A 23,943-nucleotide genomic window follows, 5' to 3' on the forward strand; every position below is an offset into this window, starting at 1 on the left:
TACAGCTCTGTGCCCCTATCACGCCACAGGGCTGAACACATCCCTGTGCTCCTGGGGAGGGAGAGGCACACATGCACGCATAAGCAAGCATGCAGGCACACACACACTCACACAAGCAAGCACACACACACACACATGCACACTTACACAGTACTCATTCAATACATTTGTGGGCCTTTGCTGCCACATAGCGTGAAAAATTCCAATTGCAAAACAAAAATATATCATTTTCAAAATGCCTCCAAGGTCAGCTGGGATAGATTAGATATAAATGAATTGTAACCCACTACCAGCAGAGTGATATATACATGAATGTATATGAAATACGCAACCCAAAAACCACAACCAGCAGACCAACTCTGGAATTCATTCAAGTCTAGATTAGAACAGACAAGAGAAAGTGGATTTTAAAGAGTGTTTCGCACCAATTACAAAGCAACGTTACAAAACGTCGCGATACAGAATGCAACTCAGACCATTTAGCAACTTCGGGAAAAGACTTTGTGGGAGGGGCAACGCAGTGAAAGGAACGTGCATCATCTGGGGCAAAGAATCATTTCTGTCGAACCAAACGGGCGTATTTGTTATTTAGCAAGCTAGCAAAGGTTATAAAATAGCTAGCAAGCCGTAACATACACTCCTCTGTAGTAGCCTGGACAAGAGTTGCACAAATGACAGAGCTACGGCACCGCGGAACGACGGAAAACGACCGACAACATCAACAATCCGAAGACAAGGTACGGAGTGTTTATGGACTGCCGTTTGGACAGACCGCTAGCTAGCTAGCCAAGGGAAGAAAAACATCCGCTACATGCACATGATGCAGCGAGACCCTTCCACATATTATGATATAGTAATTATAGCACATGTTTTAGCTAGTTAACTATATCTAGTGTAAAATGCAAGTTAGCTAGTTGACCAGCCACGTCTGCAATTAATACATTTGCGCTAGCTTGCTATCAAAACATAGATAAAATGTTAACAACATGATATGGATGCTGCTTTGCTGCTAACATTAGTTCTAACATGAAAGGCACTCGTTTACTTCAGTGGTTAGCTGTTTAGCTATCTTATCTAACGTTAACGTTTGCCTGTGTTGCCAGGTCAAAGAGGGCAGCTAAAGTTAGGTATTCAATTGATTAAATCGAAGATCGTTCTATGTCATTTCAGCAGGCCATAACACCCACCATTTCAGATGGTTCTGAAATCGTTTCTGTAGTTAGAAACAGGTACGATTAGTATTCACGCAAGATTATTTTGTTTAAATATAATTTGATCTCTGAGAAATCAATGTACTTGATCAAATTATATTTCAACAAAATAATGTTGCTGGAATGATAAGATTATCTATCTGTTTACTTTCTATCAACAGAAACAATTTCAGAACAATCTGATGGTGGGTGTTAATCCTCTTTCTTGTGCTTTTAGAAGTGGAACGACCTTCAATTTAGTCATAAACTCTGCCTAGTTTTTCCAATGTATGGGTTGGATTTCAACTCATAAGGTAGCTAGGCTGAAATGAAAAGGCCAATCAACTCTGCAGGAAGGACAACCCACATACACATTTGTAGCCACATACAAATAGACTTCCACGACTGCCTCAACTTCGCTAGTGTGCACCAACAAACTAACATGGTTCAAGCACACCAAGACAGTCGTGAAGAGGGCACAACAAAACCTATTCGCCCCCAGGAGACTGAAAAGGTTTGCCGTGGGTCATCAGATCCTCAAAAGGTTCTACGGCTGCACCATCGAGAGCATGGTTGGTTGCATCACTACCTGGTATGGAAACTGCTTGGCCTCCGACTGCAAGGCACTACAGAGGGTAGTGTGTACGGCCCAGTACATTTCTGGGGCCAAGCTTCCTGCCATCCAGGAACTCTATACCAGGTGGTGTCAGTGGAAGGCCCTAAAAATTGTCAGACTCCAGCCATCCTAGTCATAAACTGTTCTCTCTGCAACTGTATGGCAAGCGGTACCGGAGTGCCAAGTCTAGGTCCAAGAGGCTTCTAAACAGCTTCTACCCCTGCTGAACATCTAATCAAATGGCTACCCAGACTATTTGCATTGCCCCCCCACCTTTTACGCTGCCGCTACTCTGTTATTATCTATGCATAAGTCTATACATAAGTCACTTTAATAACTCAACTAACCGGTGCCCCCTGTATATGCCCTCTTCATTGTTATTTTACTGCTGCTCTTTAATTATTTGTTTCATTTTTTAATATATATTTTTTCTGAACTGCATTGTTGGTTAAGGTCTACACCTGTTGGATTCGGCGCATGTGACAAATAAAATGTGATTTGATGCCAGTTGTGGGCTCTTTTGAAGAAAGAAACATTAGTTATATGTTAAAAGTCAAGGGTGTTCATAAGTTCTAATAAAAATAGATAGTGTCCAGCTTTGGTGTGTATTGCCTGTTCTCTAATTCGACCCAGTTCCACTTTGGGGCTTTATTAGATTTCCAGTGTCCCTACACTTCGCCTTGCATTCCTGCTTCAGTAGAATGTAGTCCTGGGTGGCTTGGCATAGGGCCTTGCATTGTGGTTTTTGATCAGTAATTGCCATACCCCCAATCTGGGTTTGACTGCTGAAGAGAAGGATAGTGTTAACTGTCAGGCAGGCCTCGTGCAGCTGTGTTGTGCTAGTGGTATAGAGCTGTGGTGCTGTGCTGTCTATGGTTCGGTGTAGTCATATGCCACTGTAGGAGTTCCCTGACTGCAGATGCAACTTTCCATGGAAAACAAGTTGTCTGTCATCTGCACCCTCAATTTTTTTGTTGTTGAAACCATATGAGCCAAATTTAGAGGAGTAGGCCTAAGCTTGCATGATTGACAGGAGTCAAAAGACAAGGTAGAAATAGCATAGGCCTACATTACTTAACATGGTTGAATAAATCTTTTGATTCTGATGTGAAACGGGAAAGAGTGTAGTGGTACTCTTTCCTACACAGGAAGCATGAAAATGGTCTCTTCAGTAGCGGGAGTGTTGTTTGTGTGAAAGGAGGGGCTATTTTTAACCAAGGCATCCTGACTGACGTGATATGGTCTCCATGGAAACCAGCGAGCCTGGAGGATCCATCAGCTTGATGACTACTGCTGTGTGTGTTTGCAACCAAGATAGAAATAGTGTAGGCTAACAGCTATCTGTTGTGTTATTAGGAGGTTAGACAAAAGTGTTACTTTGGTAGCGCCCGGGGGGGAGCGACCAACGAGGACTTTACAGCAGTCTGCTGTCTCCTGATAACACATTTTGGTGACTGTTACCACGGAAAAGTAGAGGGTCATCCAGATTAATGCAGTTTCACAACAAAAGCTCTCAGAGCATCAAGGGGCAGACACACTGAAATATATTGATTTCTCTGTTGCTATCAGACCTACATTTATCATGCAGAATATCCTAACACCAAACCAGGAAAGCTCTACAAGATTCCTTGCAATGTTTTTATTCAATGACAACAAAAAAATAGAGCTAGAAAGGAAGTGGGAGAGCATTCCTCATAGGTAGCTAGCTGTGTTTATTTACATTGTCTGACTCACTCTCTCCCCGTCTCTCTGTCTGTCTCTCTCTAGGGATCTGAGAGTGAGGGGAAAGCAGAGAAGGATGGGGCGTCTGACAGTGAGAGCAAGCCTGATACAGGACCCCCGGGGGTGCCTGTCCCTGCTGATGACACCCCCGAAGTCCTCAACAAAGCCCTGTCTGGACTGTCCTCACGGTAAACACTACCAAAGTAACAGATTTCTATTTACTATCTTCTCATGGTAATCCCAACATCCAGTTTGGGAATTGTTTAGAGCAAGGGAAAGATCATAGTTTCACAACACACGGTGCCTGAGTCCCACAGGGTTCGGGTTAAAAGTAGTGCCACTTTATAGGGAATAGGGTGCCATTTGGGACACACGAAGCCTATAGCATTTTTTTTTGTACGGTCGTCTGTTTGCTCCTCCTTCCTAACAACATCCTGCTGTTCAGTCATGGATAATTGAATGCTTATGAAACCGCACCTGAAATACTCAATAGAACTCCTATTGATCTGTGTCGGCCTATATTGACATTCTTTAGGAATGTGTTGGTCAACAAATATCTTGGATGCTTATTCAAATCAAATTTATTTATATAGCCCTTCGTACATCAGCTGATATCTCAAAGTGCTGTACAGAAACCCAGCCTAAAACCCCAAACAGCAAGCAATGCAGGTGTAGAAGCACGGTGGCTAGGAAAAACTCCCTAGAAAGGCCAATACCTAGGAAGAAACCTAGAGAGGAACCAGGCTATGTGGGGTGGCCAGTCCTCTTCTGGCTGTGCCGGGTGGAGATTATAACAGAACATGGCCAAGATGTTCAAATGTTCATAAATGACCAGCATGGTTGAATAATAATAAGGCAGAACAGTTGAAACTGGAGCAGCAGCACAGTCAGGTGGAAGTTGAAACTGGAGCAGCAGCATGGCCAGGTGGACTGGGGACAGCAAGGAGTCATCATGTCAGGTAGTCCTGGGGCATGGTCCTAGGGCTCAGGTCAGTTGAAACTGGAACAGCAGCATGGCCAGGTGGACTGGGGACAGCAAGGAGTCATCATGTCAGGTAGTCCTGGGGCATGGTCCTAGGGCTCAGGTCCTCCGAAAGAGAGAAGGAGAGAATTAGAGAACGCACACTTAGATTCACACAGGACACCGAATAGGACAGGAGAAGTACTCCAGATATAACAAACTGACCCCAGCCCCCCGACACATAAACTACTGCAGCATAAATACTGGAGGCTGAGACAGGAGGGGTCAGGAGACACTGTGGGCCCATCCGAGGACACCCCCGGACAGGGCCAAACAGGAAGGATATAACCCCACCCACTTTGCCAAAGCACAGCCCCCACACCACTAGAGGGATATCTTCAACCACCAACTTACCATCCTGAGACAAGGCTGAGTATAGCCCACAAAGATCTCCGCCACGGCACAACCCAAGGGGGGGGGGCTCCAACCCAGACAGGATGACCACAACAGTGAATCAACCCACTCAGGTGATGCACCCCCTCCAGGGATGGCATGAGAGAGCCCCAGCAAGCCAGTGACTCAGCCCCTGTAATAGGGTTAGAGGCAGAGAATCCCGGTGGAAAGAGGGGAACAGGCCAGGCAGAGACAGCAAGGGCGGTTCGTTGCTCCAGAGCCTTTCCGTTCACCTTCCCACTCCTGGGCCAGACTACACTCAATCATATGACCCACTGAAGAGATGAGTCTTCAGTAAAGACTTAAAGGTTGAGACCGAGTTTGCGTCTCTGACATGGGTAGGCAGACCGTTCCATAAAAATGGAGCTCTATAGGAGAAAGCCCTGCCTCCAGCTGTTTTCTTAGAAATTCTAGGGACAATTAGGAGGCCTGCGTCTTGTGACCGTAGCGTACGTGTAGGTATGTACGGCAGGACCAAATCAGAGAGAGAGATAGGTAGGAGCAAGCCCATGTAATGCTTTGTAGGTTAGCAGTAAAACCTTGAAATCAGCCCTTGCTTTGACAGGAAGCCAGTGTAGAGAGGCTAGCACTGGAGTAATATGATCAAATTTTTTGGTTCTAGTCAGGATTCTAGCAGCCGTATTTAGCACTAACTGAAGTTTATTTAGTGCTTTATCCGGGTAGCCGGAAAATAGAGCATTGCAGTAGTCTAACCTAGAAGTAACAAAAGCATGGATTAATTTTTCTGCATCATTTATTGCATCATTTATTGTTCCCCTCTTCATTTCACTGTGTTAATTTCACAATCTATTAAACACCGCATACGGGTATTAACTGTGTGTGTTCTCAGATGGAAGAACTGGTGGGTGCGAGGGATCCTGACTCTGGCCATGATCTCCTTCTTCTTCTTCATCATCTACCTGGGCCCCATGGTGCTCATGCTGATTGTGAGTGCTCCTCCTCCCTCCCTAAGCCTTCTGTCAGTCCAGTTTGTTAGCCGCTCCCTACCCCTCTCCTTGCCGTTTCCAGATCAGTAGGTTCAGGATAGGTAAAAGCAGTGCATCGGTGGCGCTTCTACCATGTTAACACACCTTACAGATCTGCAGAAACAAAGCGTTAGGAGAGGGTGAGGGATTTAATTGGGGCTGTCCTTCAATAGTTTCAGGTTCAGAGTGTAGGTCAGTGGAAATAACATGCTTTTCTTTGCTCTGCTTTAATGGTCTGTTGGACTTGTTGGGAGGGAGAAAGCATGCTGCCACATCCAGACACCGCAGGAACTAAATCGAGAACACGAAAAAACTCTAAATGGTCATAGCACAAGACATGTCCAAATGTGTATGATTAAATTAGATGGTTTTGAGCAATGAGGAATCATACACAGACCAGATGCTGTTGTCAGAGCAATATCAACTGTGTGGTAGGGGAATTCCATGTAGATACCAACACTCAGATAGTCATCGGCAAACCTCAGTAATTTATTACAGACCTGTTGTATATTTGCAGTAATATTGGATTATCTGTCTCTGCCCAGGTGCTGTGTGTGCAGATCAAATGCTTCCAAGAAATCATCCACATCGGTTACAGTGTGTACCACTCCTACCACCTGCCCTGGTTCAGAACGTTGAGCTGGTGAGACACACACACACACAGTTCTATGTCTGTGTTTAAGGTTAAACTGCAACTAACCATTTGGACACCCAAAATAATGAATTGCATGTTTTATTTCATTGCAGACTTCCTGAGATTTGTTGGTCTTGGTAATGTTTACCCACTTTAGTGTTTATCTAGCTTATTAAACCAATCAGCAGATAGACTATATCATGTTTGTTAGCTGATCAAATTGAGTATATAGAAGTGTAGTTTTTTAACCAACGTAGTGGGGATGATATTTGTAGTATGATTGTGGTCTCCTGCCATTCACATTGCACTATGTTGGAAAAACCTGGTGAAAAGCTCTTAACATTATTGATGTAAATATTGAACCCATAATGTCCCTTAATGGCTTCAGATGCATGCAAACCCCAAAGTTCACCTTTACACCAGACTTTTCTAGACTGGAGTGCATAGTGCAGTTGATCTGTGTTCTGTGTTGCAACAGTTCTGACCTCTCCTTCCTCCTTCCCCTCCTCATCCTCCCCCTCAGGTACTTCCTACTGTGTGTGAACTATTTCTTCTACGGCGAGACGGTGACGGACTACTTCTCTAATCTGGTGCAGAGGGAGGAGCCGTTGCGCATCCTCAGCAAATACCACCGCCTCATCTCCTTTGCCATGTACCTCACTGGTGAGGCTGTGGCTCAAGTTCTTGTGTTTTCCTTCCTGATCACTGATCTGGCCAGGCAGGATATATGGATATATGCTTGCAGGGAGTATTGAGTGAGACAGGAGGGAGGGAGAAGGGCTGTCCTCTTTTCAACTTTTAGTGTTGCTTTAGTCACTATTGGAGCTTCTGCAATTTCTATCAGTTTTTACCTGACTACGGGTTTGGTACAAGTCTCAAACGGAAGATCCACTGTGCTTCACTTGCTCCTCCCGCTTTCAGTCAGTTGGTGCAGCAGTATGGCAGTTAATGGCAGCAGGATGTGGTAAAGACAGGCAGCACTTGACTTGCTAACGGCTGTTTTAGACTGCATGATCACACCTCGACTCCGTGCCTCTCAAGGTGAAAGGAGAGGAAAGTAAATACCCACCCCTCCTTCATTCACTCCTCCCTTTGGGTACATATAAAAGCCAGGCCAGGTCGTTTACTGTGGAAATGCTGACAGGAAAAGGCTTAAGGTAATCGGGCCATCTCCCCACTGCCAGATAATATAGAATGAGCTCACAGGGTCAGCTAGTTCTATAAAGATAAACTAGCAGAACACTGTGTGCTTTGTTCTAGCCTGGTCCCAGATCTGTTTGTGACGTGGCCGCCACAATGACCATAAAGTTGGCAAGACGGCACACACGTATCTGGGACCAGGCTAGCTTTGTTCTTCTCTGATGAAGCCCATCTAACCAAATAATGTGACTTGGATGGATGTCTTGCCCTCCAATATTCAGATGTCCAAGTTGTCCTAACTGGATTATAGTCACATTGGCTTGATCTAATTTTTTTGATTCAGTAAAAGCCTCTTACTCAGAAGGCTGTCTTCTTACTGTGCTTTGGGCAAGAATAGAATTCTTGGAACTGTAAGAAATGAAGAGTTCGATGCTGCACATTCACGTGATTGTCTTTTTATCTGTTACTGACTTTGGCAGGCTTTTAACCTCGGAACACAGAACCAAATTGGCATTTATGCGTCACTGAAGATTGAGTTTTCAGGATGATATACAAGGATGCAGTTACCGGTCCTCAGTTTGAAAGCAAAGAATGACAATAACTACTAAAAACAGGGTGACACAAATGCTTTGTTGACTTGTTTCCCCTCTTTGTGTTTTTTGCAGGTTTCTGCATGTTTGTGCTGAGCCTGGTGAAGAAACACTATCGCCTGCAGTTCTACATGGTGAGTGTTTGTGTGCATGTGTAGTGTACTGGGCATAGTGTTTGTGTGTTCTGTATTATATGAGCCTTCTTCCTCTTGGCTACTATTATGTTATTGATGTGGCCCGGCCTAAAAACGTGTAAGCCCTCCAACAGTGTTCTGGGTCCGTTCCAGGACATAAGACCAGGGCCTCATCCACAGTAGGGGTTCTTCTCTCCACCACATTCCTACTTTCAACTTACTGTTGAAAGTTGTAATAGCAGAATGCACAAGGTTCCCCAATGCTGTAATGGGGGCCTGAGGGAAAAGGTTTGGGAACCCCAGATCTACAGTAACTTCAGAAAGTATTCATACACCTTGCAGCAATTGCTTCCTTGATCACGCAGGTCGGCAGCCTTCGTAAGAAACTGGAAAAAACGCAGAGTGGAATGTGTACATTTTCTAAGCCGGTGGCCGGATGGCGTTCATGCTTGTTGGATTCCTTGTTTGTCGTTATCCGACTTGCTGGTGTTGCCCGGAGCTCCCCATTCAGTTGAAGGAGCACAGCAAGAGGAGCAAAGCAATCAACGATGGTCACATGTCACAAGCCGTGGAAGTCGAAGACTCCGGCCTCCCGCAAAGCAGTTTAAACTCCCAACGAGAGGCCCAGAGTGGATTCAAACGAGGAATAGTTTCGCTCTCCTGGAGCCTGAGCTTCCTGCACTTTCATCGCTTCGGGTGCCTGTGTCTGCGGCCGCAGTGCCTACTACTACGATGTCGACGTCGGCAACCTTCAGCCCTGCTCTGGATCGAACGGGGCTTCTCCATCTGTCAGACGCCTGCAACGGGCTCAAGTTATCCTGCCTCTCGTCCGTCCATAAAAGGTGCTCTGACTCCTGTGAACAGTGGGAGTGGGCAGATTTCCTCGTCCTTCTTGCCAGCTGTGATTTTTGGGCAGCTCTATGGTAAGAAATGTGACCGCTCCTGGTGCAAAAACAATGTCCTATCCCGGAGCTCAAGTAAATTACATTACTAAGCTGCTCCCGAATGTACTACGTCAGGACATGGAAAACGATTCTATCATAGTCCATGTGGGTTTTTAATGACATTATGAACGGCAGTTCTGAACAGTTGAAACTGGATTTTAAAAGAGCTGATTGACTCTGCTAGACACTAACAAAATACCCATCATATCTGGACCTGTGCCCTCTCAATCGTGGCATTGAATGCTTTAGCAGGATTCTTTCTCCTCACAACTGGCTACGTGATTATTGCAGCTCAGTGAGTGTAACTTCTGACAATTTCGATACCTTTTGGAAACAAAACACGTTTTATAAGGAGGATGGGATCCACCCAAATCATTTGGGTTCCTGGATCCTTTCACAGCGTTTATAAGGCTGTGTTGAGACAATGACTTATCAATGACCCAAGCCCAGCTCAGCTAATCCCTACCATTTGTGACGCAGAATTGCCGTAATTCTTCAGCAAATGGGCGTTGGTAGATACAATGTAAGTAACCTAATTTATGTCCCTCTAACTGCCCTGAATGTCTCTGCTGATCCTACAGCTATTGTATACTGTAATCATGTGCCTATGAACCAGAAATGTGCTTGAAAGCAGTATCCAGATCCACTGGCTGTAGTGATCATAATATAGTAGCCATATCTAGGAAAACCAAAGTTTATAATGCTGGACCTAATATAGTGTATAAGATGTCATACAATACGTTTTGTAGTGATTCCTATGTTGATGTAAATATTTGTTGGTCTGTGGTGTGTGATGAGGAGCAAACAGACGCTGCACTTGACACATTTATGAAATTGTTTATTACAGTAACTACTAAGCATGCACCCATTAAGAAAATGTCAGTGAAAACAACTGTTAAATCTCCTTGGATTGATGAAGTATTGAACGTTTGTATTGTTGAGAGGGAAGAGGCAAAAGGAATGGAAAATAAGCTGGCTGTTCAAACAAAATGGCAAGCAAATTGCAAAAGCATGTGACTAAACTGAAACAACTAACAAGAAAAATAACAAAGAGTGATAGTAAAAAGCTTTGGAGCACCTTAAATTACATTTCGGAGAAAAAAGGCAAACTCAGCTCTATCATTCATTGACTCGGATGGCTCATTCATCACAAAACCAACTGATATTGCCAACTACTTCAATGATTTTTATAGGATAATAGCGGATGATATTGCCACTCCTATTTGCCATATGTTCAATTTAAGCCTACTTACTATAAAGTGTGTGCCCCCAGTCTTAGAGGGAAGTTAAAGTAATTTAATTTATTTCGAAAACTAAAAGCATTGTACGTAGTAAATACAAGTTGGAACAAATCATTCACTAAACCCTAATCCTCAACTAAATCTTGTAATAAAACATGTGGAAATTAAGCAAGTTGAGGACTGTCATGGTCAAAACATATTGATACAACAGTACCTAAAAGATGGGGAGAAGTCTGTCCGTAATAAAGTGCTGCCCTACCTTCTTAACAGCACTATCAACAAGGCAGGTCCTACAGGCTCTAGTTTTGTCACACCTGAACAGCTGTTCAGTTGTGTGGTCAGGTTCCACAAAAAGGGACTTAGCTCAGAACAAGGCAGCACGGCTGGTCCTTGGACATACACAGAGATCTAATAATATGCATGTCAATCTCTCCTGGCTCAAAGTGGAGAGATTGACTTCATCACTACTTGTATTTATGAGCGGTATTGACATGTTGAGTACACCGAGCTGTCTGAACTACTGGCGCTCAGCTCGGCTACCCATACATACCCCACAAGACATGCCACGAGGTCTCTTCAAGTAACTGATGATGCCAGCAGTAAAATGTAGATTTAAATAAATAATAAGATAAAAATACACCTTATGGAACCGCGGGGACTGTGATTCCACACCAACATAGGAACAGACACATGCATGCACTCACACGATAACACACACGCTATACACACACATGGATTTTGTACTGTAGATTAGTGGTGGAGTAGGTGCCTGAGGGGACATGGTGTGTTGGGAAATCTGTGAATGTATTGTAATGCTTTTAAAATGGTATAAACTGCCTAAATTTTGCTGGACCACAGGAAGAGTGATGGGGATCCATTAATAAATACAAATGTTGAATGGGGAGCGTCGCTGCATAGCTATTTTCAGGTCATTTGGAGACTTGTCCCGAAGCCACTAATGTGTTGTCTTGGCTGTGTGCTTAGTGTCGTTGTCTTGTTGGAAGGTACACCTTTGCCCAAATCTGAGGTCCTGAGTGCTCTGGTGCAGGTTTTCATCAAGGATCTCTCTGTACTTTGCTCCGTTCATCTTTCCCTTGATCCTGACTATTTTCCTAGGCACTGCCACTGAAAACCATCCATACAGCATGATGCTGCCACCACTTTGCTTCACCGTAGGGATGGTGCCAGTTTTCCTCCAGGTGTGACCTTTGGTATTCAGGACAAAGCATTCAATCTTGGGTTCATCAGACCAGAGAATCTTGTTTCTCATGGTCAGTGTCCTTTAGGTGCACTGAATTGGTGGAGTGCTGCAGCGAGGGTTGTCCTTCTGGAAGGTTTTCCCATCTCCACAGAGCAACTGGAGCTCTGTCAGAGTGACCATCGGGATCTTGGTCACCTCCCTGACCAAGGTCCTTCTCCCTCGATTGCTCAGTTTGGCCGGGCGGCCAGCTCTAGAAAGAGTCTTGGTGGTTCCAAACTTCTTCCATTTTAAGAATGATGGAGAACACTGTGTTCTTGGGGACCTTAAACTGCAGATGTGTTTTGCTACCCTTCCCCGAATCTGTGCTCTGACACAATCCTGTTTCTGAGCTCTACGGACAATTCCTTCGACCTGATGGCCTCTAGCCACACACTGACTGGCCTGAGGACTTTGTCTACAGCGGTATTCATATTTTACCCAATCACATTTATTTATAATGCCCTTTTTACATCAGCCAATGTTACAAAGTGCTGTACAGAAACCCAGCCTATAACCTCAAACGGCAAGCAATGCAGACGTAGAAGCACGGTGGCTAGGAAAAACTCCATAGAAAGGCCGGAACCTAGAGAGGAACCAGGCCTCTTCTGGCTGTGGAGATTATAACAGAACATGGGCAAGATGTTCAAACATTCATAGATGACCATTAGGGTCAGATGAGGTACAGAGTACTGCTGGTTTTCTATTCTACCTGATAATTAATTTCACCCACCTGGTGTCCCAGGTCTAAATCAGACCCTCATTAGTGGACAAGAATGGGAGGGGGGGGGTTTAAGCAGTGAAACTGGCTTTGAGGTCCAGATTTGAACGTGAGTGGTTCTAGGATATGTTTGTGTTGTTGCAAAGACCACAGAGCAATGATGACACACCTATAAGTAAGGATTGCTCTGCCAAATGCCATTCACGTCATTAACACTTAGAAATAAGCAGAGATTTGGCCAATGTGTAAATACCACAGTAATTGAATCATTTTCTTCCAACTTTTGGGTTCCTTAATATCACTTTTCTATAGAGATCCTATACTACATGATCTTAAGACTATGTGTATGTAATTCTGTTTTTCCTCCCTGACAGTTTGGCTGGACTCACGTAACTCTGCTGATCGTTGTGACCCAGTCCCACCTCATCATCCACAACCTGTTTGAGGGAATGATCTGGTAAGGAATGTCCCTGTCTCTTCCTCTCTCACATGCGCACACACAGCCCACAACATATAGCACACAGAGAACATAACTATTGTAAACAGCAATGCTAATCAGATCTCTGACCACTAGTTGGTTTCCACTGTATGGGAGGGCAAATTCAGTGGTTGCGTCTTAAATGGGCTATATAGGGACTAGGGTGTCATTTGGGACATACCCAGAGGTTAATACATGGGAGTATTTTCATTCAGCCCACTCTTTCCGTTCTGTACAGTGGGAGGTAGAGGTCTTCACGGGCCCCTTACCAAACAGACCTGGTCGGATCCAGACTTGGTCCAATCGCATCTGAGTGATGGAACAGCAGAAAATAGGGAAAGCTTTTTATAGGGATAGCTTTTTTAATAAAGTTTTCGCCCAAATCTAACTGCCTGCTCAGGCCCTGAAGCAAGGATATATGCATATTCTTGGTACCATTTGAAAGGAAACGCATTGAAGTTTGTGTAAATGTGAATTGAATGTAGGAGAATATAACACAATAGATCTGGTAGAAGAAAATACACTTTTTTTTTCTACCACCATCTTTGAAATGCAACAGAAAGGTCCCAAATCTAGCCATCACAATTCCGATGGTGTCCTCAAGAGGGCAGCAGTGTATGTGCCAAGTTTCAGACTGATAACTTGAAGTATGAGCAAGCTACATGACATTTAGTGTGAAGTCACCCAGGTACATTTTGGAAAATCGTGAAGGACACATTTACATTACATTCTTCTGCAAGAATACCGTCAAATCTGTATACTTGGACTTTGATTTAGCTTTTCCAGTATTAGTAGCCATATTGTAAGTTCAGCATTTGCAAAACACCCAGTTTTCATAACTTCATAACTCTCCATATTCTTGCAGTTTTTGTCCAAAAGGAAAGGCTTGATGTCGCACAAGGTTGCTGTCGCATACTCCTGTAAAGTCCAGCTCATTGGCTATCTAGCTAGCTTTGTTTGACCCGATTGGTGTTATTTGACAAAGTTAGTCAATCAAGTGAAGACCGCCGGTGTCATCGGCGTGCCATGAAGGCATCACTCTCTGACCAAATATGGTGTCCTATAGGATATACTACACTCCTAATGATATAGTGAAGTCTGGTTAGGTTCTAGGATCTCTGAGAAATAAATACAAAGGTAATTTGACTGGTTGAAACAACATTTCGGGTTAGATTTTCACAGATTCCTTTGCAAATTGAAAGAGTGGAAATACAAAATCGATCATCCATGCTATATGGACCTTTTAGGATATGAAAAAGGATTTTATCTAACAAAATGACACAATGTTATCTCTGGGACCCTTGGGATGATACATTCTGAAATCTTGCTCTGATTTAAGTACACATTTCACTCTCGGAGGTGAATTTATCAAACCTATCACGTGAAAAGTGTTTTGTTGTTAGGAGCTCTCAAACAATAGCATGGCATTTTTTTCGCAGTAATAGCTACTGTAAATTGGACAGTGCAGTTATATTAACAAGAATTTAAGCTTTCAGCCGATATAAGACACTTATATGTACCGACATTTGTTGTTTCTCTAAAATGTGCGATCATGACACACGGCGCTACATGACTTACAACTGTCCTGTTGACTGAACGCCTATCCATAAGAAGTTCCGGAGCTAAGAAAGTCTGTGAGGAGGGAGCGACGAGAGAGGTGCCGCTCTAGCATGCTGGGGAGGGTCTGTACTGTGAGCGAGTGATCCTGGGGAGCAGGCATGGAGAGAGGAGACTGCAACAAGCCGACTAGCACTATAGTAGCATCAAACCGGGAGAAGTTAGTTAAGCTAGCTGACGTTAGGCTAATTGAGGTTGCAGTTCATGCACCATCTCATCCTACCGTTACAAATAACTTAAATAACTTAATTCAGAACATAAAGTAGCAGCCTCCCGGTTGGCTTTTGGTCGTTGTAGCCTATCCTCCTTTAACATTGAATTCTGTCATTTTAATTCAGTCTTCCATTGATTAGATATATCCAAACTTTCGCCACGCACGGTGGATCTATGACTGTAGCCTATTGACTGCTTTGTGATTGGACAGCAACACGCGCCACCCTCCACTCTCATGAAAAGCAATAGCAGCAGCATACATAACATTTCTCTACTGTAGCAGTCGCGTTCAGATCTGTACGGTCAGTCCAATTTACACATACCAGTGACAATCATATCAGATCCGATCCAGATCCATGACATTTATTTAGAATTCTGGATCCGGACCCGCTCTGGTCCCAGGCCAGTTCTCGGTTATTCGGGTACGGTGGATCCGTGAAGACCTCTAGTGGGAGAGCCGACTGCAGAGTGAAAAATACTATAAGCTGATGTAATTGCACCATGGCAGGGGCTTGTTACAGATCATTCAGGGAAATGAACTGTGTAGAAGAGACATGCTCTGTCTCTTGTAGAGTAAATAGTTGTCTGCTCTATGCACAACGTACGACACTCCATTGAATATGCCCCGGTTGTTGATACCAGTTCCTCTCTCCTTCTCTGTCTAGGTTCATCGTGCCCATCTCCTGTGTGATCTGCAATGACATCATGGCCTACATGTTTGGCTTCTTCTTTGGACGTACTCCACTCATTAAGGTTAGCAAGACTGGCACTGTCAGTCACACAGCTATGGTCAACAGGCAACTTAGCGATCCTATGAATATGTCATGGGTATGTTGCATCTTCCAAGGCTTGTGGCATTTTGCCAAAGGGATACCGTTTGAACACTCTTTAATGTGTTAACGTGACTGTGTTCCGTGCAGCTGTCTCCTAAGAAAACCTGGGAGGGCTTCATTGGCGGATTCTTTTCGACTGTTGTGTTTGGGATCCTGGTAAGAAATTGCCATAACTAAGTGCAAAAGTTTGTTTTTAAATTTCTCTATTAGTCTTATCTTACTCCCTTTCTCCTGCTCTGTCCAGTTGTCCTATGTGATGGCGGGCTACAGCTTCTTTGTGTGTCCGGTGGAGTTTAACAGCGACCGTAACAGTTTTGAGGTGGACTGTGAACCCTCTGACCTGTTCCAGCTGCAGGACTATGCCCTGCCTGCCGCCCTCGAGTCCCTCACCGGATGGGTGAGTCTGATCTGTTCTCTCTCGGTCTGGTCGGCTGGTCTCTGCTTATGATCTCTGTCTGGTCTAAGGTGCCCCAGAGAGAACATTAATATATTTATTTATATATATATTTTTTATATATATTTTCTTTTAGTTAATTTTGTGCAAGTCTACACATTTCTGCCTTGGGGTGGAGAGTGAATGTTGCTGTTTTTAAAGCTAGTTTGCTCCAATTATACACATTTTTCTATTGGGCAGAGAGAAGATTTGCAGTTTTTAATATGATATCTGAGTGAGACTGACTAACAAAATCAATGGTGGCCCCACAGGCTTTCATTTGACCGTGACTACTACGAGTTTAGAAAGCTGGCCTCTAGACTAAATTACCAATCTGAAAAAATGTTAGCCGACATGGGCTGAGTGACTATCAGTGACCGACATAACAAGAGAGAAACTGTTGATACACAACCATGCATTCTACTATTCTAACTCCCAACAGTAAGTTGAGACCCAGACTCAATACATTGATCTGAGGGCCTTCAAAACAGTGTCCCTTCCTTGCCCTTAAATGTCTCCTTATTTGTCCTATTTTTGTAGAAACTGTTTGACCATATGTGAGACCAGTTTAACGTCTCTCTTCTCTCTCTGTCTCCAGCCCACACTGCGCCTCTACCCATTCCAGATTCACAGCATCTCCCTGTCTGCCTTTGCCTCCCTCATGGGACCTTTCGGAGGCTTCTTTGCCAGCGGCTTTAAGAGGGCCTTCAAGATCAAGGTGACTGTCAGAACACCTCACCACTGTTATCACTGGGCCCGGTGGACTCACTAGAATTGAGTAACCTTAGTTGGCCGTGCTCATGACCTATGCTTCCGGAACCACTTGGTTGTTTCACCGTAGTTTGTGATCCACTGCAGTTTCACGCAGTCTCTGCATTGCCTTACTTTTGACTTTGCTTGAGCAAAGGGTCTCCGCAGTGCACCAGCTGTGTGTTATGTTGTCCTCTGCTCTGATGCCCTATTGCCCTGATGTCACCATGTCCGTCTGGCCTGTTATTCCAGGACTTTGCCAACACAATTCCCGGTCACGGTGGCATCATGGACCGCTTCGACTGCCAGTACCTCATGGCTACGTTCGTCAACGTCTACATCGCCAGCTTCATCAGGTAACTAGCTCGAACACCACAGGCTTATTAACTGCTTTGGCTGACAATGCTGATGTGTTAACAGGTGAAAACATATATAATTATATTTAAGTAATACGGTGCGAGGGGGTGTAGTATATGCTCCACAAGAACACAGTGGCCTCCATCATTCTTAAATGGAAGAGGTTTGGAACCACCAAGACTCTTAGTACTGGTCGCCCGGCCAAACTGAGCAATCGGGTGAGAAGGGCTTTCATCAGGGAAGTGACCAAGAACCAGGTGTCCACTCTGAGCTCCAGAGTTCCTCAATCAGGCCTTTATGGTAGTGGCAAGATGGAAGCCACTCTTTAGTATAAGGCACATGACAGCCCGCTTGGAGTTTGTCAAAAGGCATGAGAAGCAAGATTCTCTGGTCTGTTGAAACCAAGATTGAACTCTTTGACCGGAATGCCAAGCATCACGTCTGGAGAAAACCTGACACCATCCCTACGATGAAGTGTGGTGGTGGCAGCATTATGCTGTGGGAATGTTTTTCAGCGGCAGGGATTGGGAAACTAGTCAGGATTGAGAGAAAGATGAACAGAGCAAAGTACAGAGAGATCCTTGATGAAAACCTGCTCAGGACTTGAGACTAGAAGGTTCACCTTCTAACAGGACAATGACTCTAAGCACACAGCCAAGACAATGCAGGTGTGGCTTTGGGACAGGTCTCTGAATGTCCTTGAGGGGCCCAGTCAGAGCCCGGAATTGAACCCGATCAAATATCTCTGGAGAGACCTGAAAAAAGCTGTGCAGCAACGCTCCCCATCCAACCTGACAGAGGATCTGCAGAGAAGAATGGGAGAAATTCTCCAAATCCAGGTCTGTCAAGCTTGTAGCATCATACCTAAGATGACTCGAGGCTGTAATCGCTGCCATGGATTTTGTACTGTATATATGTGGTAGTGGTGAAGTAGCGGCCTGATGGCACAATGTGTGAATGTATTGTAATGTTTTAAAAATTGTATGAACTTCCTTAATTTAGCTGGACCCCAGAAAGAGTAGGTGCTGCCTTAATAAATACAACAGTAAAAATAAAGGTTTTCATACCTGTGCTATATGGTCTGATATACCACGGATGTCAACCAATCAGCATTCAGGGCTCCAGCCACCCAGTTTATAATTTGTGATTCTCTCCCAGTGGATCTGCTATTGTATAGAGACATGAGCTGCAGCCTCAACCAGTTTGACTAACCAGGCCTTTCTTGGAGACCTCTTTGTGCTGTCAAAATATTGCCCTGTATGTGATCCGTTGTGTAATCTTCTGTCTCCAGGGGCCCTAACCCTGCCAAGGTGGTCCAGCAACTCCTAGCCCTGCGCCTGGACCAGCAGCTCCACATCTTCAACTCGCTTAAGACCCACCTGACAGAGAGGGGTCTGCTGGAGGAGGAAGCCTAGGACCCCCGTGGTCAGGGCCGGGTCACCCTACTGCGGCCGGGAGGGCAGCCCCCTGGCACCAGAAAGCCCTGGAGGTGTGGGAGAAGTAGTGTGGCGCTTGTGTGAGAAAATAACTCCAGCCTTTGGGTCATTCCATTTTGTGTGTGTGTGTGACAGAGAATGTGTACATTGACAGTGTGTCCTAAACTGTTTTCCTTCAGTGTTTCAGGTTGTCTGAGTTACTGTACCTGTTTATTTAGTCATGTCAGCCATATTATCTACAACAGTAATGTCACTTTGTGTACCACAATGAGGTCAGATGTACATTTCCACACGTATACAGGATATTCTATACCTTTAGTGTGTGTGAGAATATTTCATGATACATATGTTTTAATGCACTGCTCAACATACTCGCACTGTATTGTCCTCATCCTGTCACCCTGCCTGTTTTATTCACTTCATTTGTTGTAATAATTGTTTGTATTTATAATATTGGTGGTTAAGTTTTTACATTGGTATCTTCCATTAAATCTGTGTTTTGTCTGTGTGTTTTACCCCGCAGAGATTCACTCTGCTAATGGCATATGTCATGCTGCATATGTGTGTGTCTCTCTGGTTCCCAAATGGCACTCTATTTCCTATACACTACACTACTTTTGATCTGAGCCCTATTGGCTCCCTGGTCAAAAGTAGTGCACTATAAAGGGTGTCATTGTAGCCACTCATGCTTCACCTGCAGCTTCGTTCACATTCAGCCAAATGGTGTGTGTGATGTCATGTGGGGGTAGAACCATTAGAGGAAGTGGACTATCTAAATTAGGAACAAAACACCACTAGGGATTTGACCGGATTATTGAGTATGTCATTAGTGTTACGGAATGGGGGTCAAGGGTCAAACTGTTTCCTGCACTGGATGGAGTACACAGTTGTAAAATGACAAATGAATAGTATAGGAAGACTAGTTGGTATTTCACAAAATATTTCATTGCCATTTCTGATAGTTTACTACACAGTTGTCTGCCTTAATGTAAGAGGTTTTATGTAAAACGATTCTTCTTTTTGTGTGGGACTGATATGTTAGGGTTTTAGCGATGGTTATTTATTTGCCAATCAAGTTCCGTTATCAAAGATCAGTTCATGGTGGATGACAACCAGAGCTGTTTTGAACAAAAATATAAAGTTAACACTTTCAAAGATTTTACTGTGTTACACTTCATAGAAGGAAATCAGTCAATTTATAAAAATTCATTAGGCTGTAGTCTATGGATTTTGCATGACTGGGCAGGGGTGCAGCCATGGGAGGGCATACTGTAGGATCCACCCACTGGGGAGCCAGGTCCAGCCAATCAGAATGTTTTTTCCCACACAGACGCTCCCACAGGTGGAGGTCCTGGGCTGGCGTGGTCTGCGGTTGTGAGGCCGGTTGGATGTACTGCCAAATTATCTAAAATGATGTTGGAGGTGGCTTATGGTATAGAAATGAAACTTCAATTATCTGCCAGATGCTCTGTTGGACATTCCTGCAGTCAGCATGCCAATTGCACACTCCTTTGAAACTGTGGGTCTGTGGAATTGTGTTGTTTGACAAAACTGCATATTTTAGTGGCTTTTTATTGTCCCCAGTACAAGGTGCACCTGTGTAATGATCATGCTGTTTAATCAGCTTCTTGATATGCCACACCTGTCAGGTGGATAAATGATCACTAACAGCGATGTAAACACATTAGTGCACAAAGTTTGAGAGAAATATTTTTTTTGTGCATATGGAACATTTATGGGATCATTTATGGTCCCATAAATGATCACATGAAAAATGTGACCAGCACTTTACATGTTGCGTTTTTGTTCAGTGTATATATACTGTATCTCTTTCTCTCTATATGCGCCATGTATTTCTGGCTCCGATGGCCATTGTTGAGGTTCTCATAGGAATGAGTGAGATGGGACACCGTCCATGTTTACATCGGCTTTTGTAATTGAAGAATAGTTACAAATGACCACCATACTTTATGTTTTAATCTTCTAAGAGGCAGACACACACTTGTTTTCAGCTGTTATAGAGTGTTATATAGGAAGTGCCAGGCTGGTGGAGTGAATGAATCATGCTGTGTACAGTTTCCAAAGCTATGGGACAGTAATGGAGTCACATAATCACTTTGCTAGCAGTTCATGCTAACGATTTTTGCACTGCCAAGTCTGCTCCCTCTCAGACCACACTACCACAGCCTGATAGTACAAACTCTGGCAGTGTGTCCCAAATGGCAGCCTATTCCCTATATACTGTACTGCTTTTGACCAGAGCACTGTGGGCCCTGGTCAAAAGTAGTGGACTATAAAGGGAATAGGGTGCCATTTGGGGTGCAAACCCAGGCTCACAGATAGTGCGCATGGTTACACTCCCCTCCTGTGGGTCGAGAACAGTAGTAACACCTATTTCATAATCAATCTCACCAGGTGAACTAAGAATATATTTTGTAAAGCTACATAAAAGCTACAGATGCTGTTGATGTATTTCCTCCTGGCTGCCATTGTGAGATCACCACCAAGGGGCTTTTGTGGTCACATGAACATAAATGGTTCAACTCTTCTCCTTGGTTGTACCCAGTGTCAAGTGTTCATTTACAAGGACCGGTCTATAGACCAATCTGAGTGTGATATGACATTAATGGTGTTAGTGGGGAAACTAGGGCCTGTATTCTTTAAAGCTACAATATGTAACTTTTTGGGTGACCCAACCATATTCACATCGAAATGTGAGTTATAGGTCTGTAATTCTCATTGAAAGTATGTCTAAGAAGCGGTAGATATGTTCTATCTATTTCTATTCTTTGCGTTCTTAAGTTTTGTAAACCAGCTTCAAACAACTGAAAATACAATATTTTTGTTTATGGAAAATATATTTCACAGCGGTTTAGATGGTAAAATGATTTTTTACTACACTATACTTGCTTGTTTTGCAACATAAACTGAAATTAGGTGAACTATTAGCATTTTAGCAACCAGGAAATGGTGAAGCAATTTCTGCATCTTTATGTGTCTCAGAGTAGTAGTGCTGTCTGATCTAGGATCAGATAAGCCTTTAAGATCATAGTGGATAAAATTATATGAACAGCGAGGACAAAATCCTAGATCAGCACTCCGACTCTGAGATGCTTTACGAATACGGCCCGAGGCTCATCTATCTATGAATATTAGGATTTGATGTGTTTAATTGAATAGATGGGTGTGTTGCAGGCTGACTGACCCACATACAGATTATCTTTCACTCTGACTGATCACATAGGGCCCAATGCTGATTTACTGTATAACCAGTCGATCATCAATTGATGCCATATGTGTACAGTAACTCGGGATTGGCCCCATGTTGTAGACTGATACATTCTATTTGGAGTAGCCTAGGTCTAATTATATCAAGCCAAGCCTCATGCATCTTGAACTTGAACAATCACTAGCTACAAAAATATTGAAAAGGTACCTCCGTTTCTGTCAGTAAAATGTTTTATGTAGGATTGAGTATCATAAGTATCACGTTTTATTCCGTGAATGTAAACAGGAAAGAAAGAAAGCAATATCAAGTATAAATGTAGGCTGTGAAAAGTCCATGTAGGATCCTATACTTACAGGAAGGAGGGATAATAGGGAATCCGGAGACTAAAAAGCCAATGAGGTATGTTTCGTACTGGGCAAGCGTCTGCATTTCTCTATACCTCCACTGCCATTATGTCTCTGTGCTTCACATCCTCACCTTCCATCCCATCTGTCTCCACTGATATGGAAAGCCCCTCGACAGAGGGAGACCTCTATACACTCCAAAAACCATGCAGCTCTACTCCTTGAAATGCCTACTTTAAACAGACAGTACCCACATGTTACATGATTTTTTTCCCCCTATACATTTTTGTGATAATTATTTGATGTTATGTCAGTCTTCTCTACCTGCCTGTTATTGTTATTCTGTGAATTGTATACTCTAGTGTACTGGTATTAAACTTACCTTTGTTTTTCTATATTATTATTATATCATCCAAATCCAGCAGTTTAGAAATTATATTCTCTATATTATTCTGTTTTGTACATTTACATAACTCACACATTTAGCTAATGTTCAGAGAAATATTCAGGTAATATAGGACTAGAGGAGAGACTTTGTTCAAATACTCGTGTCGCTATTTTCTCTCTTATTGCTGTGGTATCTGGTGCATTAGCTAGTCTTGTATTTCCTGATATTGGCTGGTGTTGTCTGTCTATAGAAGCTCTTACTGAGTATGTGCTATCTGTGTGATGCGCTCAAGAAAGGGAACCTATTGCGATGTCTCATGATGTGTAGTTAAGAGAGGTATTAATAGAAGTAAAGTCGGAACCCAACCAGTGAGAAGGGGGTACATTTCCCTTGGACTTCATTGGTGGTACTAACAGTACTGTGCCAGTACCATGTCTGTATTACGGATAGCTGCCACTAGAGTGCGCTAAAGGCTAAAATAGCTTTTTCTTAATTGAGAGTCCTCTTTGGCCTATTTTTTGAGCCTCTGTCAGCATTGGACTTAAAAGTAGCATGGTTATTATTCCATCTGCATCACTGCAGTTCGATGCATTCCATCTCCTGAAGGTTGAAAGGAAATCACTTATAGGGGGAAATGGGCATCATTATTCCTCCTTAGCAACTTGCTCTTACATATGACAATTTCCCTCAGCAATAGGTTAATCATAATATTGAGCATACCTATTTTATGCAGCTCATGAAATAGGCTATCATTGTGCAATTTCCTATCACACAGTTCTATTTTAGTAGTGTATGAATCTTACCAAGCTAGCCAGGACATTATGGAACGTGTATGCATACTGTTGAAGTCGGAAGTTTACATACACCTGAGCCAAATACATTTAAACTCAGTTTTTCACAATTCCTGACATTTAATCCCAGTAAAAAATTCCTGTTTTAGGTCAGTTAGGATCACCCCTTTTTTTTTAGAATGTGAAATGTCAGAATAATAGTAGAGAGTGATTTATTTCAGCTTTTATTTCTTTCATCACATTCCCAGTGGGTCAGAAGTTTACATACACTCAATTATTATTTAGTAGCATTGCCTTTAAATGGTTTAATTTGGGTCAAACGTTTCAGGTAGCCTTCCACAAGCTTCCCACAATAAGTGGGGTGAATTTTGGCCCATTCCTCCTGACAGAGCTGGTGCAACTGAGTCAGGTTTGTAGGCCTCCTTGCACGCACACACTTTTTCAGTTCTGCCCACAAATTTTCTATGGGATTGAGGTCAGGGCTTTGTGATGGCCACTCCAATAC

At 43.5% G+C, this 23,943-nt stretch overlaps 1 protein-coding gene across 1 annotated transcript; it reads left to right on the forward strand.

The window, feature by feature from the left end:
- The first annotated feature begins 493 nt into the window (after positions 1-493).
- LOC109882074 (phosphatidate cytidylyltransferase 2) lies at positions 494-22,652 on the forward strand. Its single transcript, XM_020474174.2, has 13 exons — positions 494-737; positions 3,574-3,716; positions 5,793-5,889; positions 6,474-6,571; positions 7,086-7,225; positions 8,368-8,426; positions 12,944-13,026; positions 15,543-15,630; positions 15,798-15,866; positions 15,955-16,107; positions 16,742-16,861; positions 17,146-17,249; positions 18,542-22,652. The coding sequence occupies exons 1-13, from the start codon at positions 672-674 to the stop codon at positions 18,663-18,665; spliced, it is 1,344 nt and encodes a 447-aa protein (XP_020329763.1). The 5' UTR covers positions 494-671; the 3' UTR covers positions 18,666-22,652.
- Positions 22,653-23,943: the final 1,291 nt, after the last annotated feature.

Source organism: Oncorhynchus kisutch, linkage group LG3 (genome assembly GCF_002021735.2).
Source record: "Oncorhynchus kisutch isolate 150728-3 linkage group LG3, Okis_V2, whole genome shotgun sequence".
Lineage (NCBI taxonomy): Eukaryota > Metazoa > Chordata > Actinopteri > Salmoniformes > Salmonidae > Oncorhynchus > Oncorhynchus kisutch.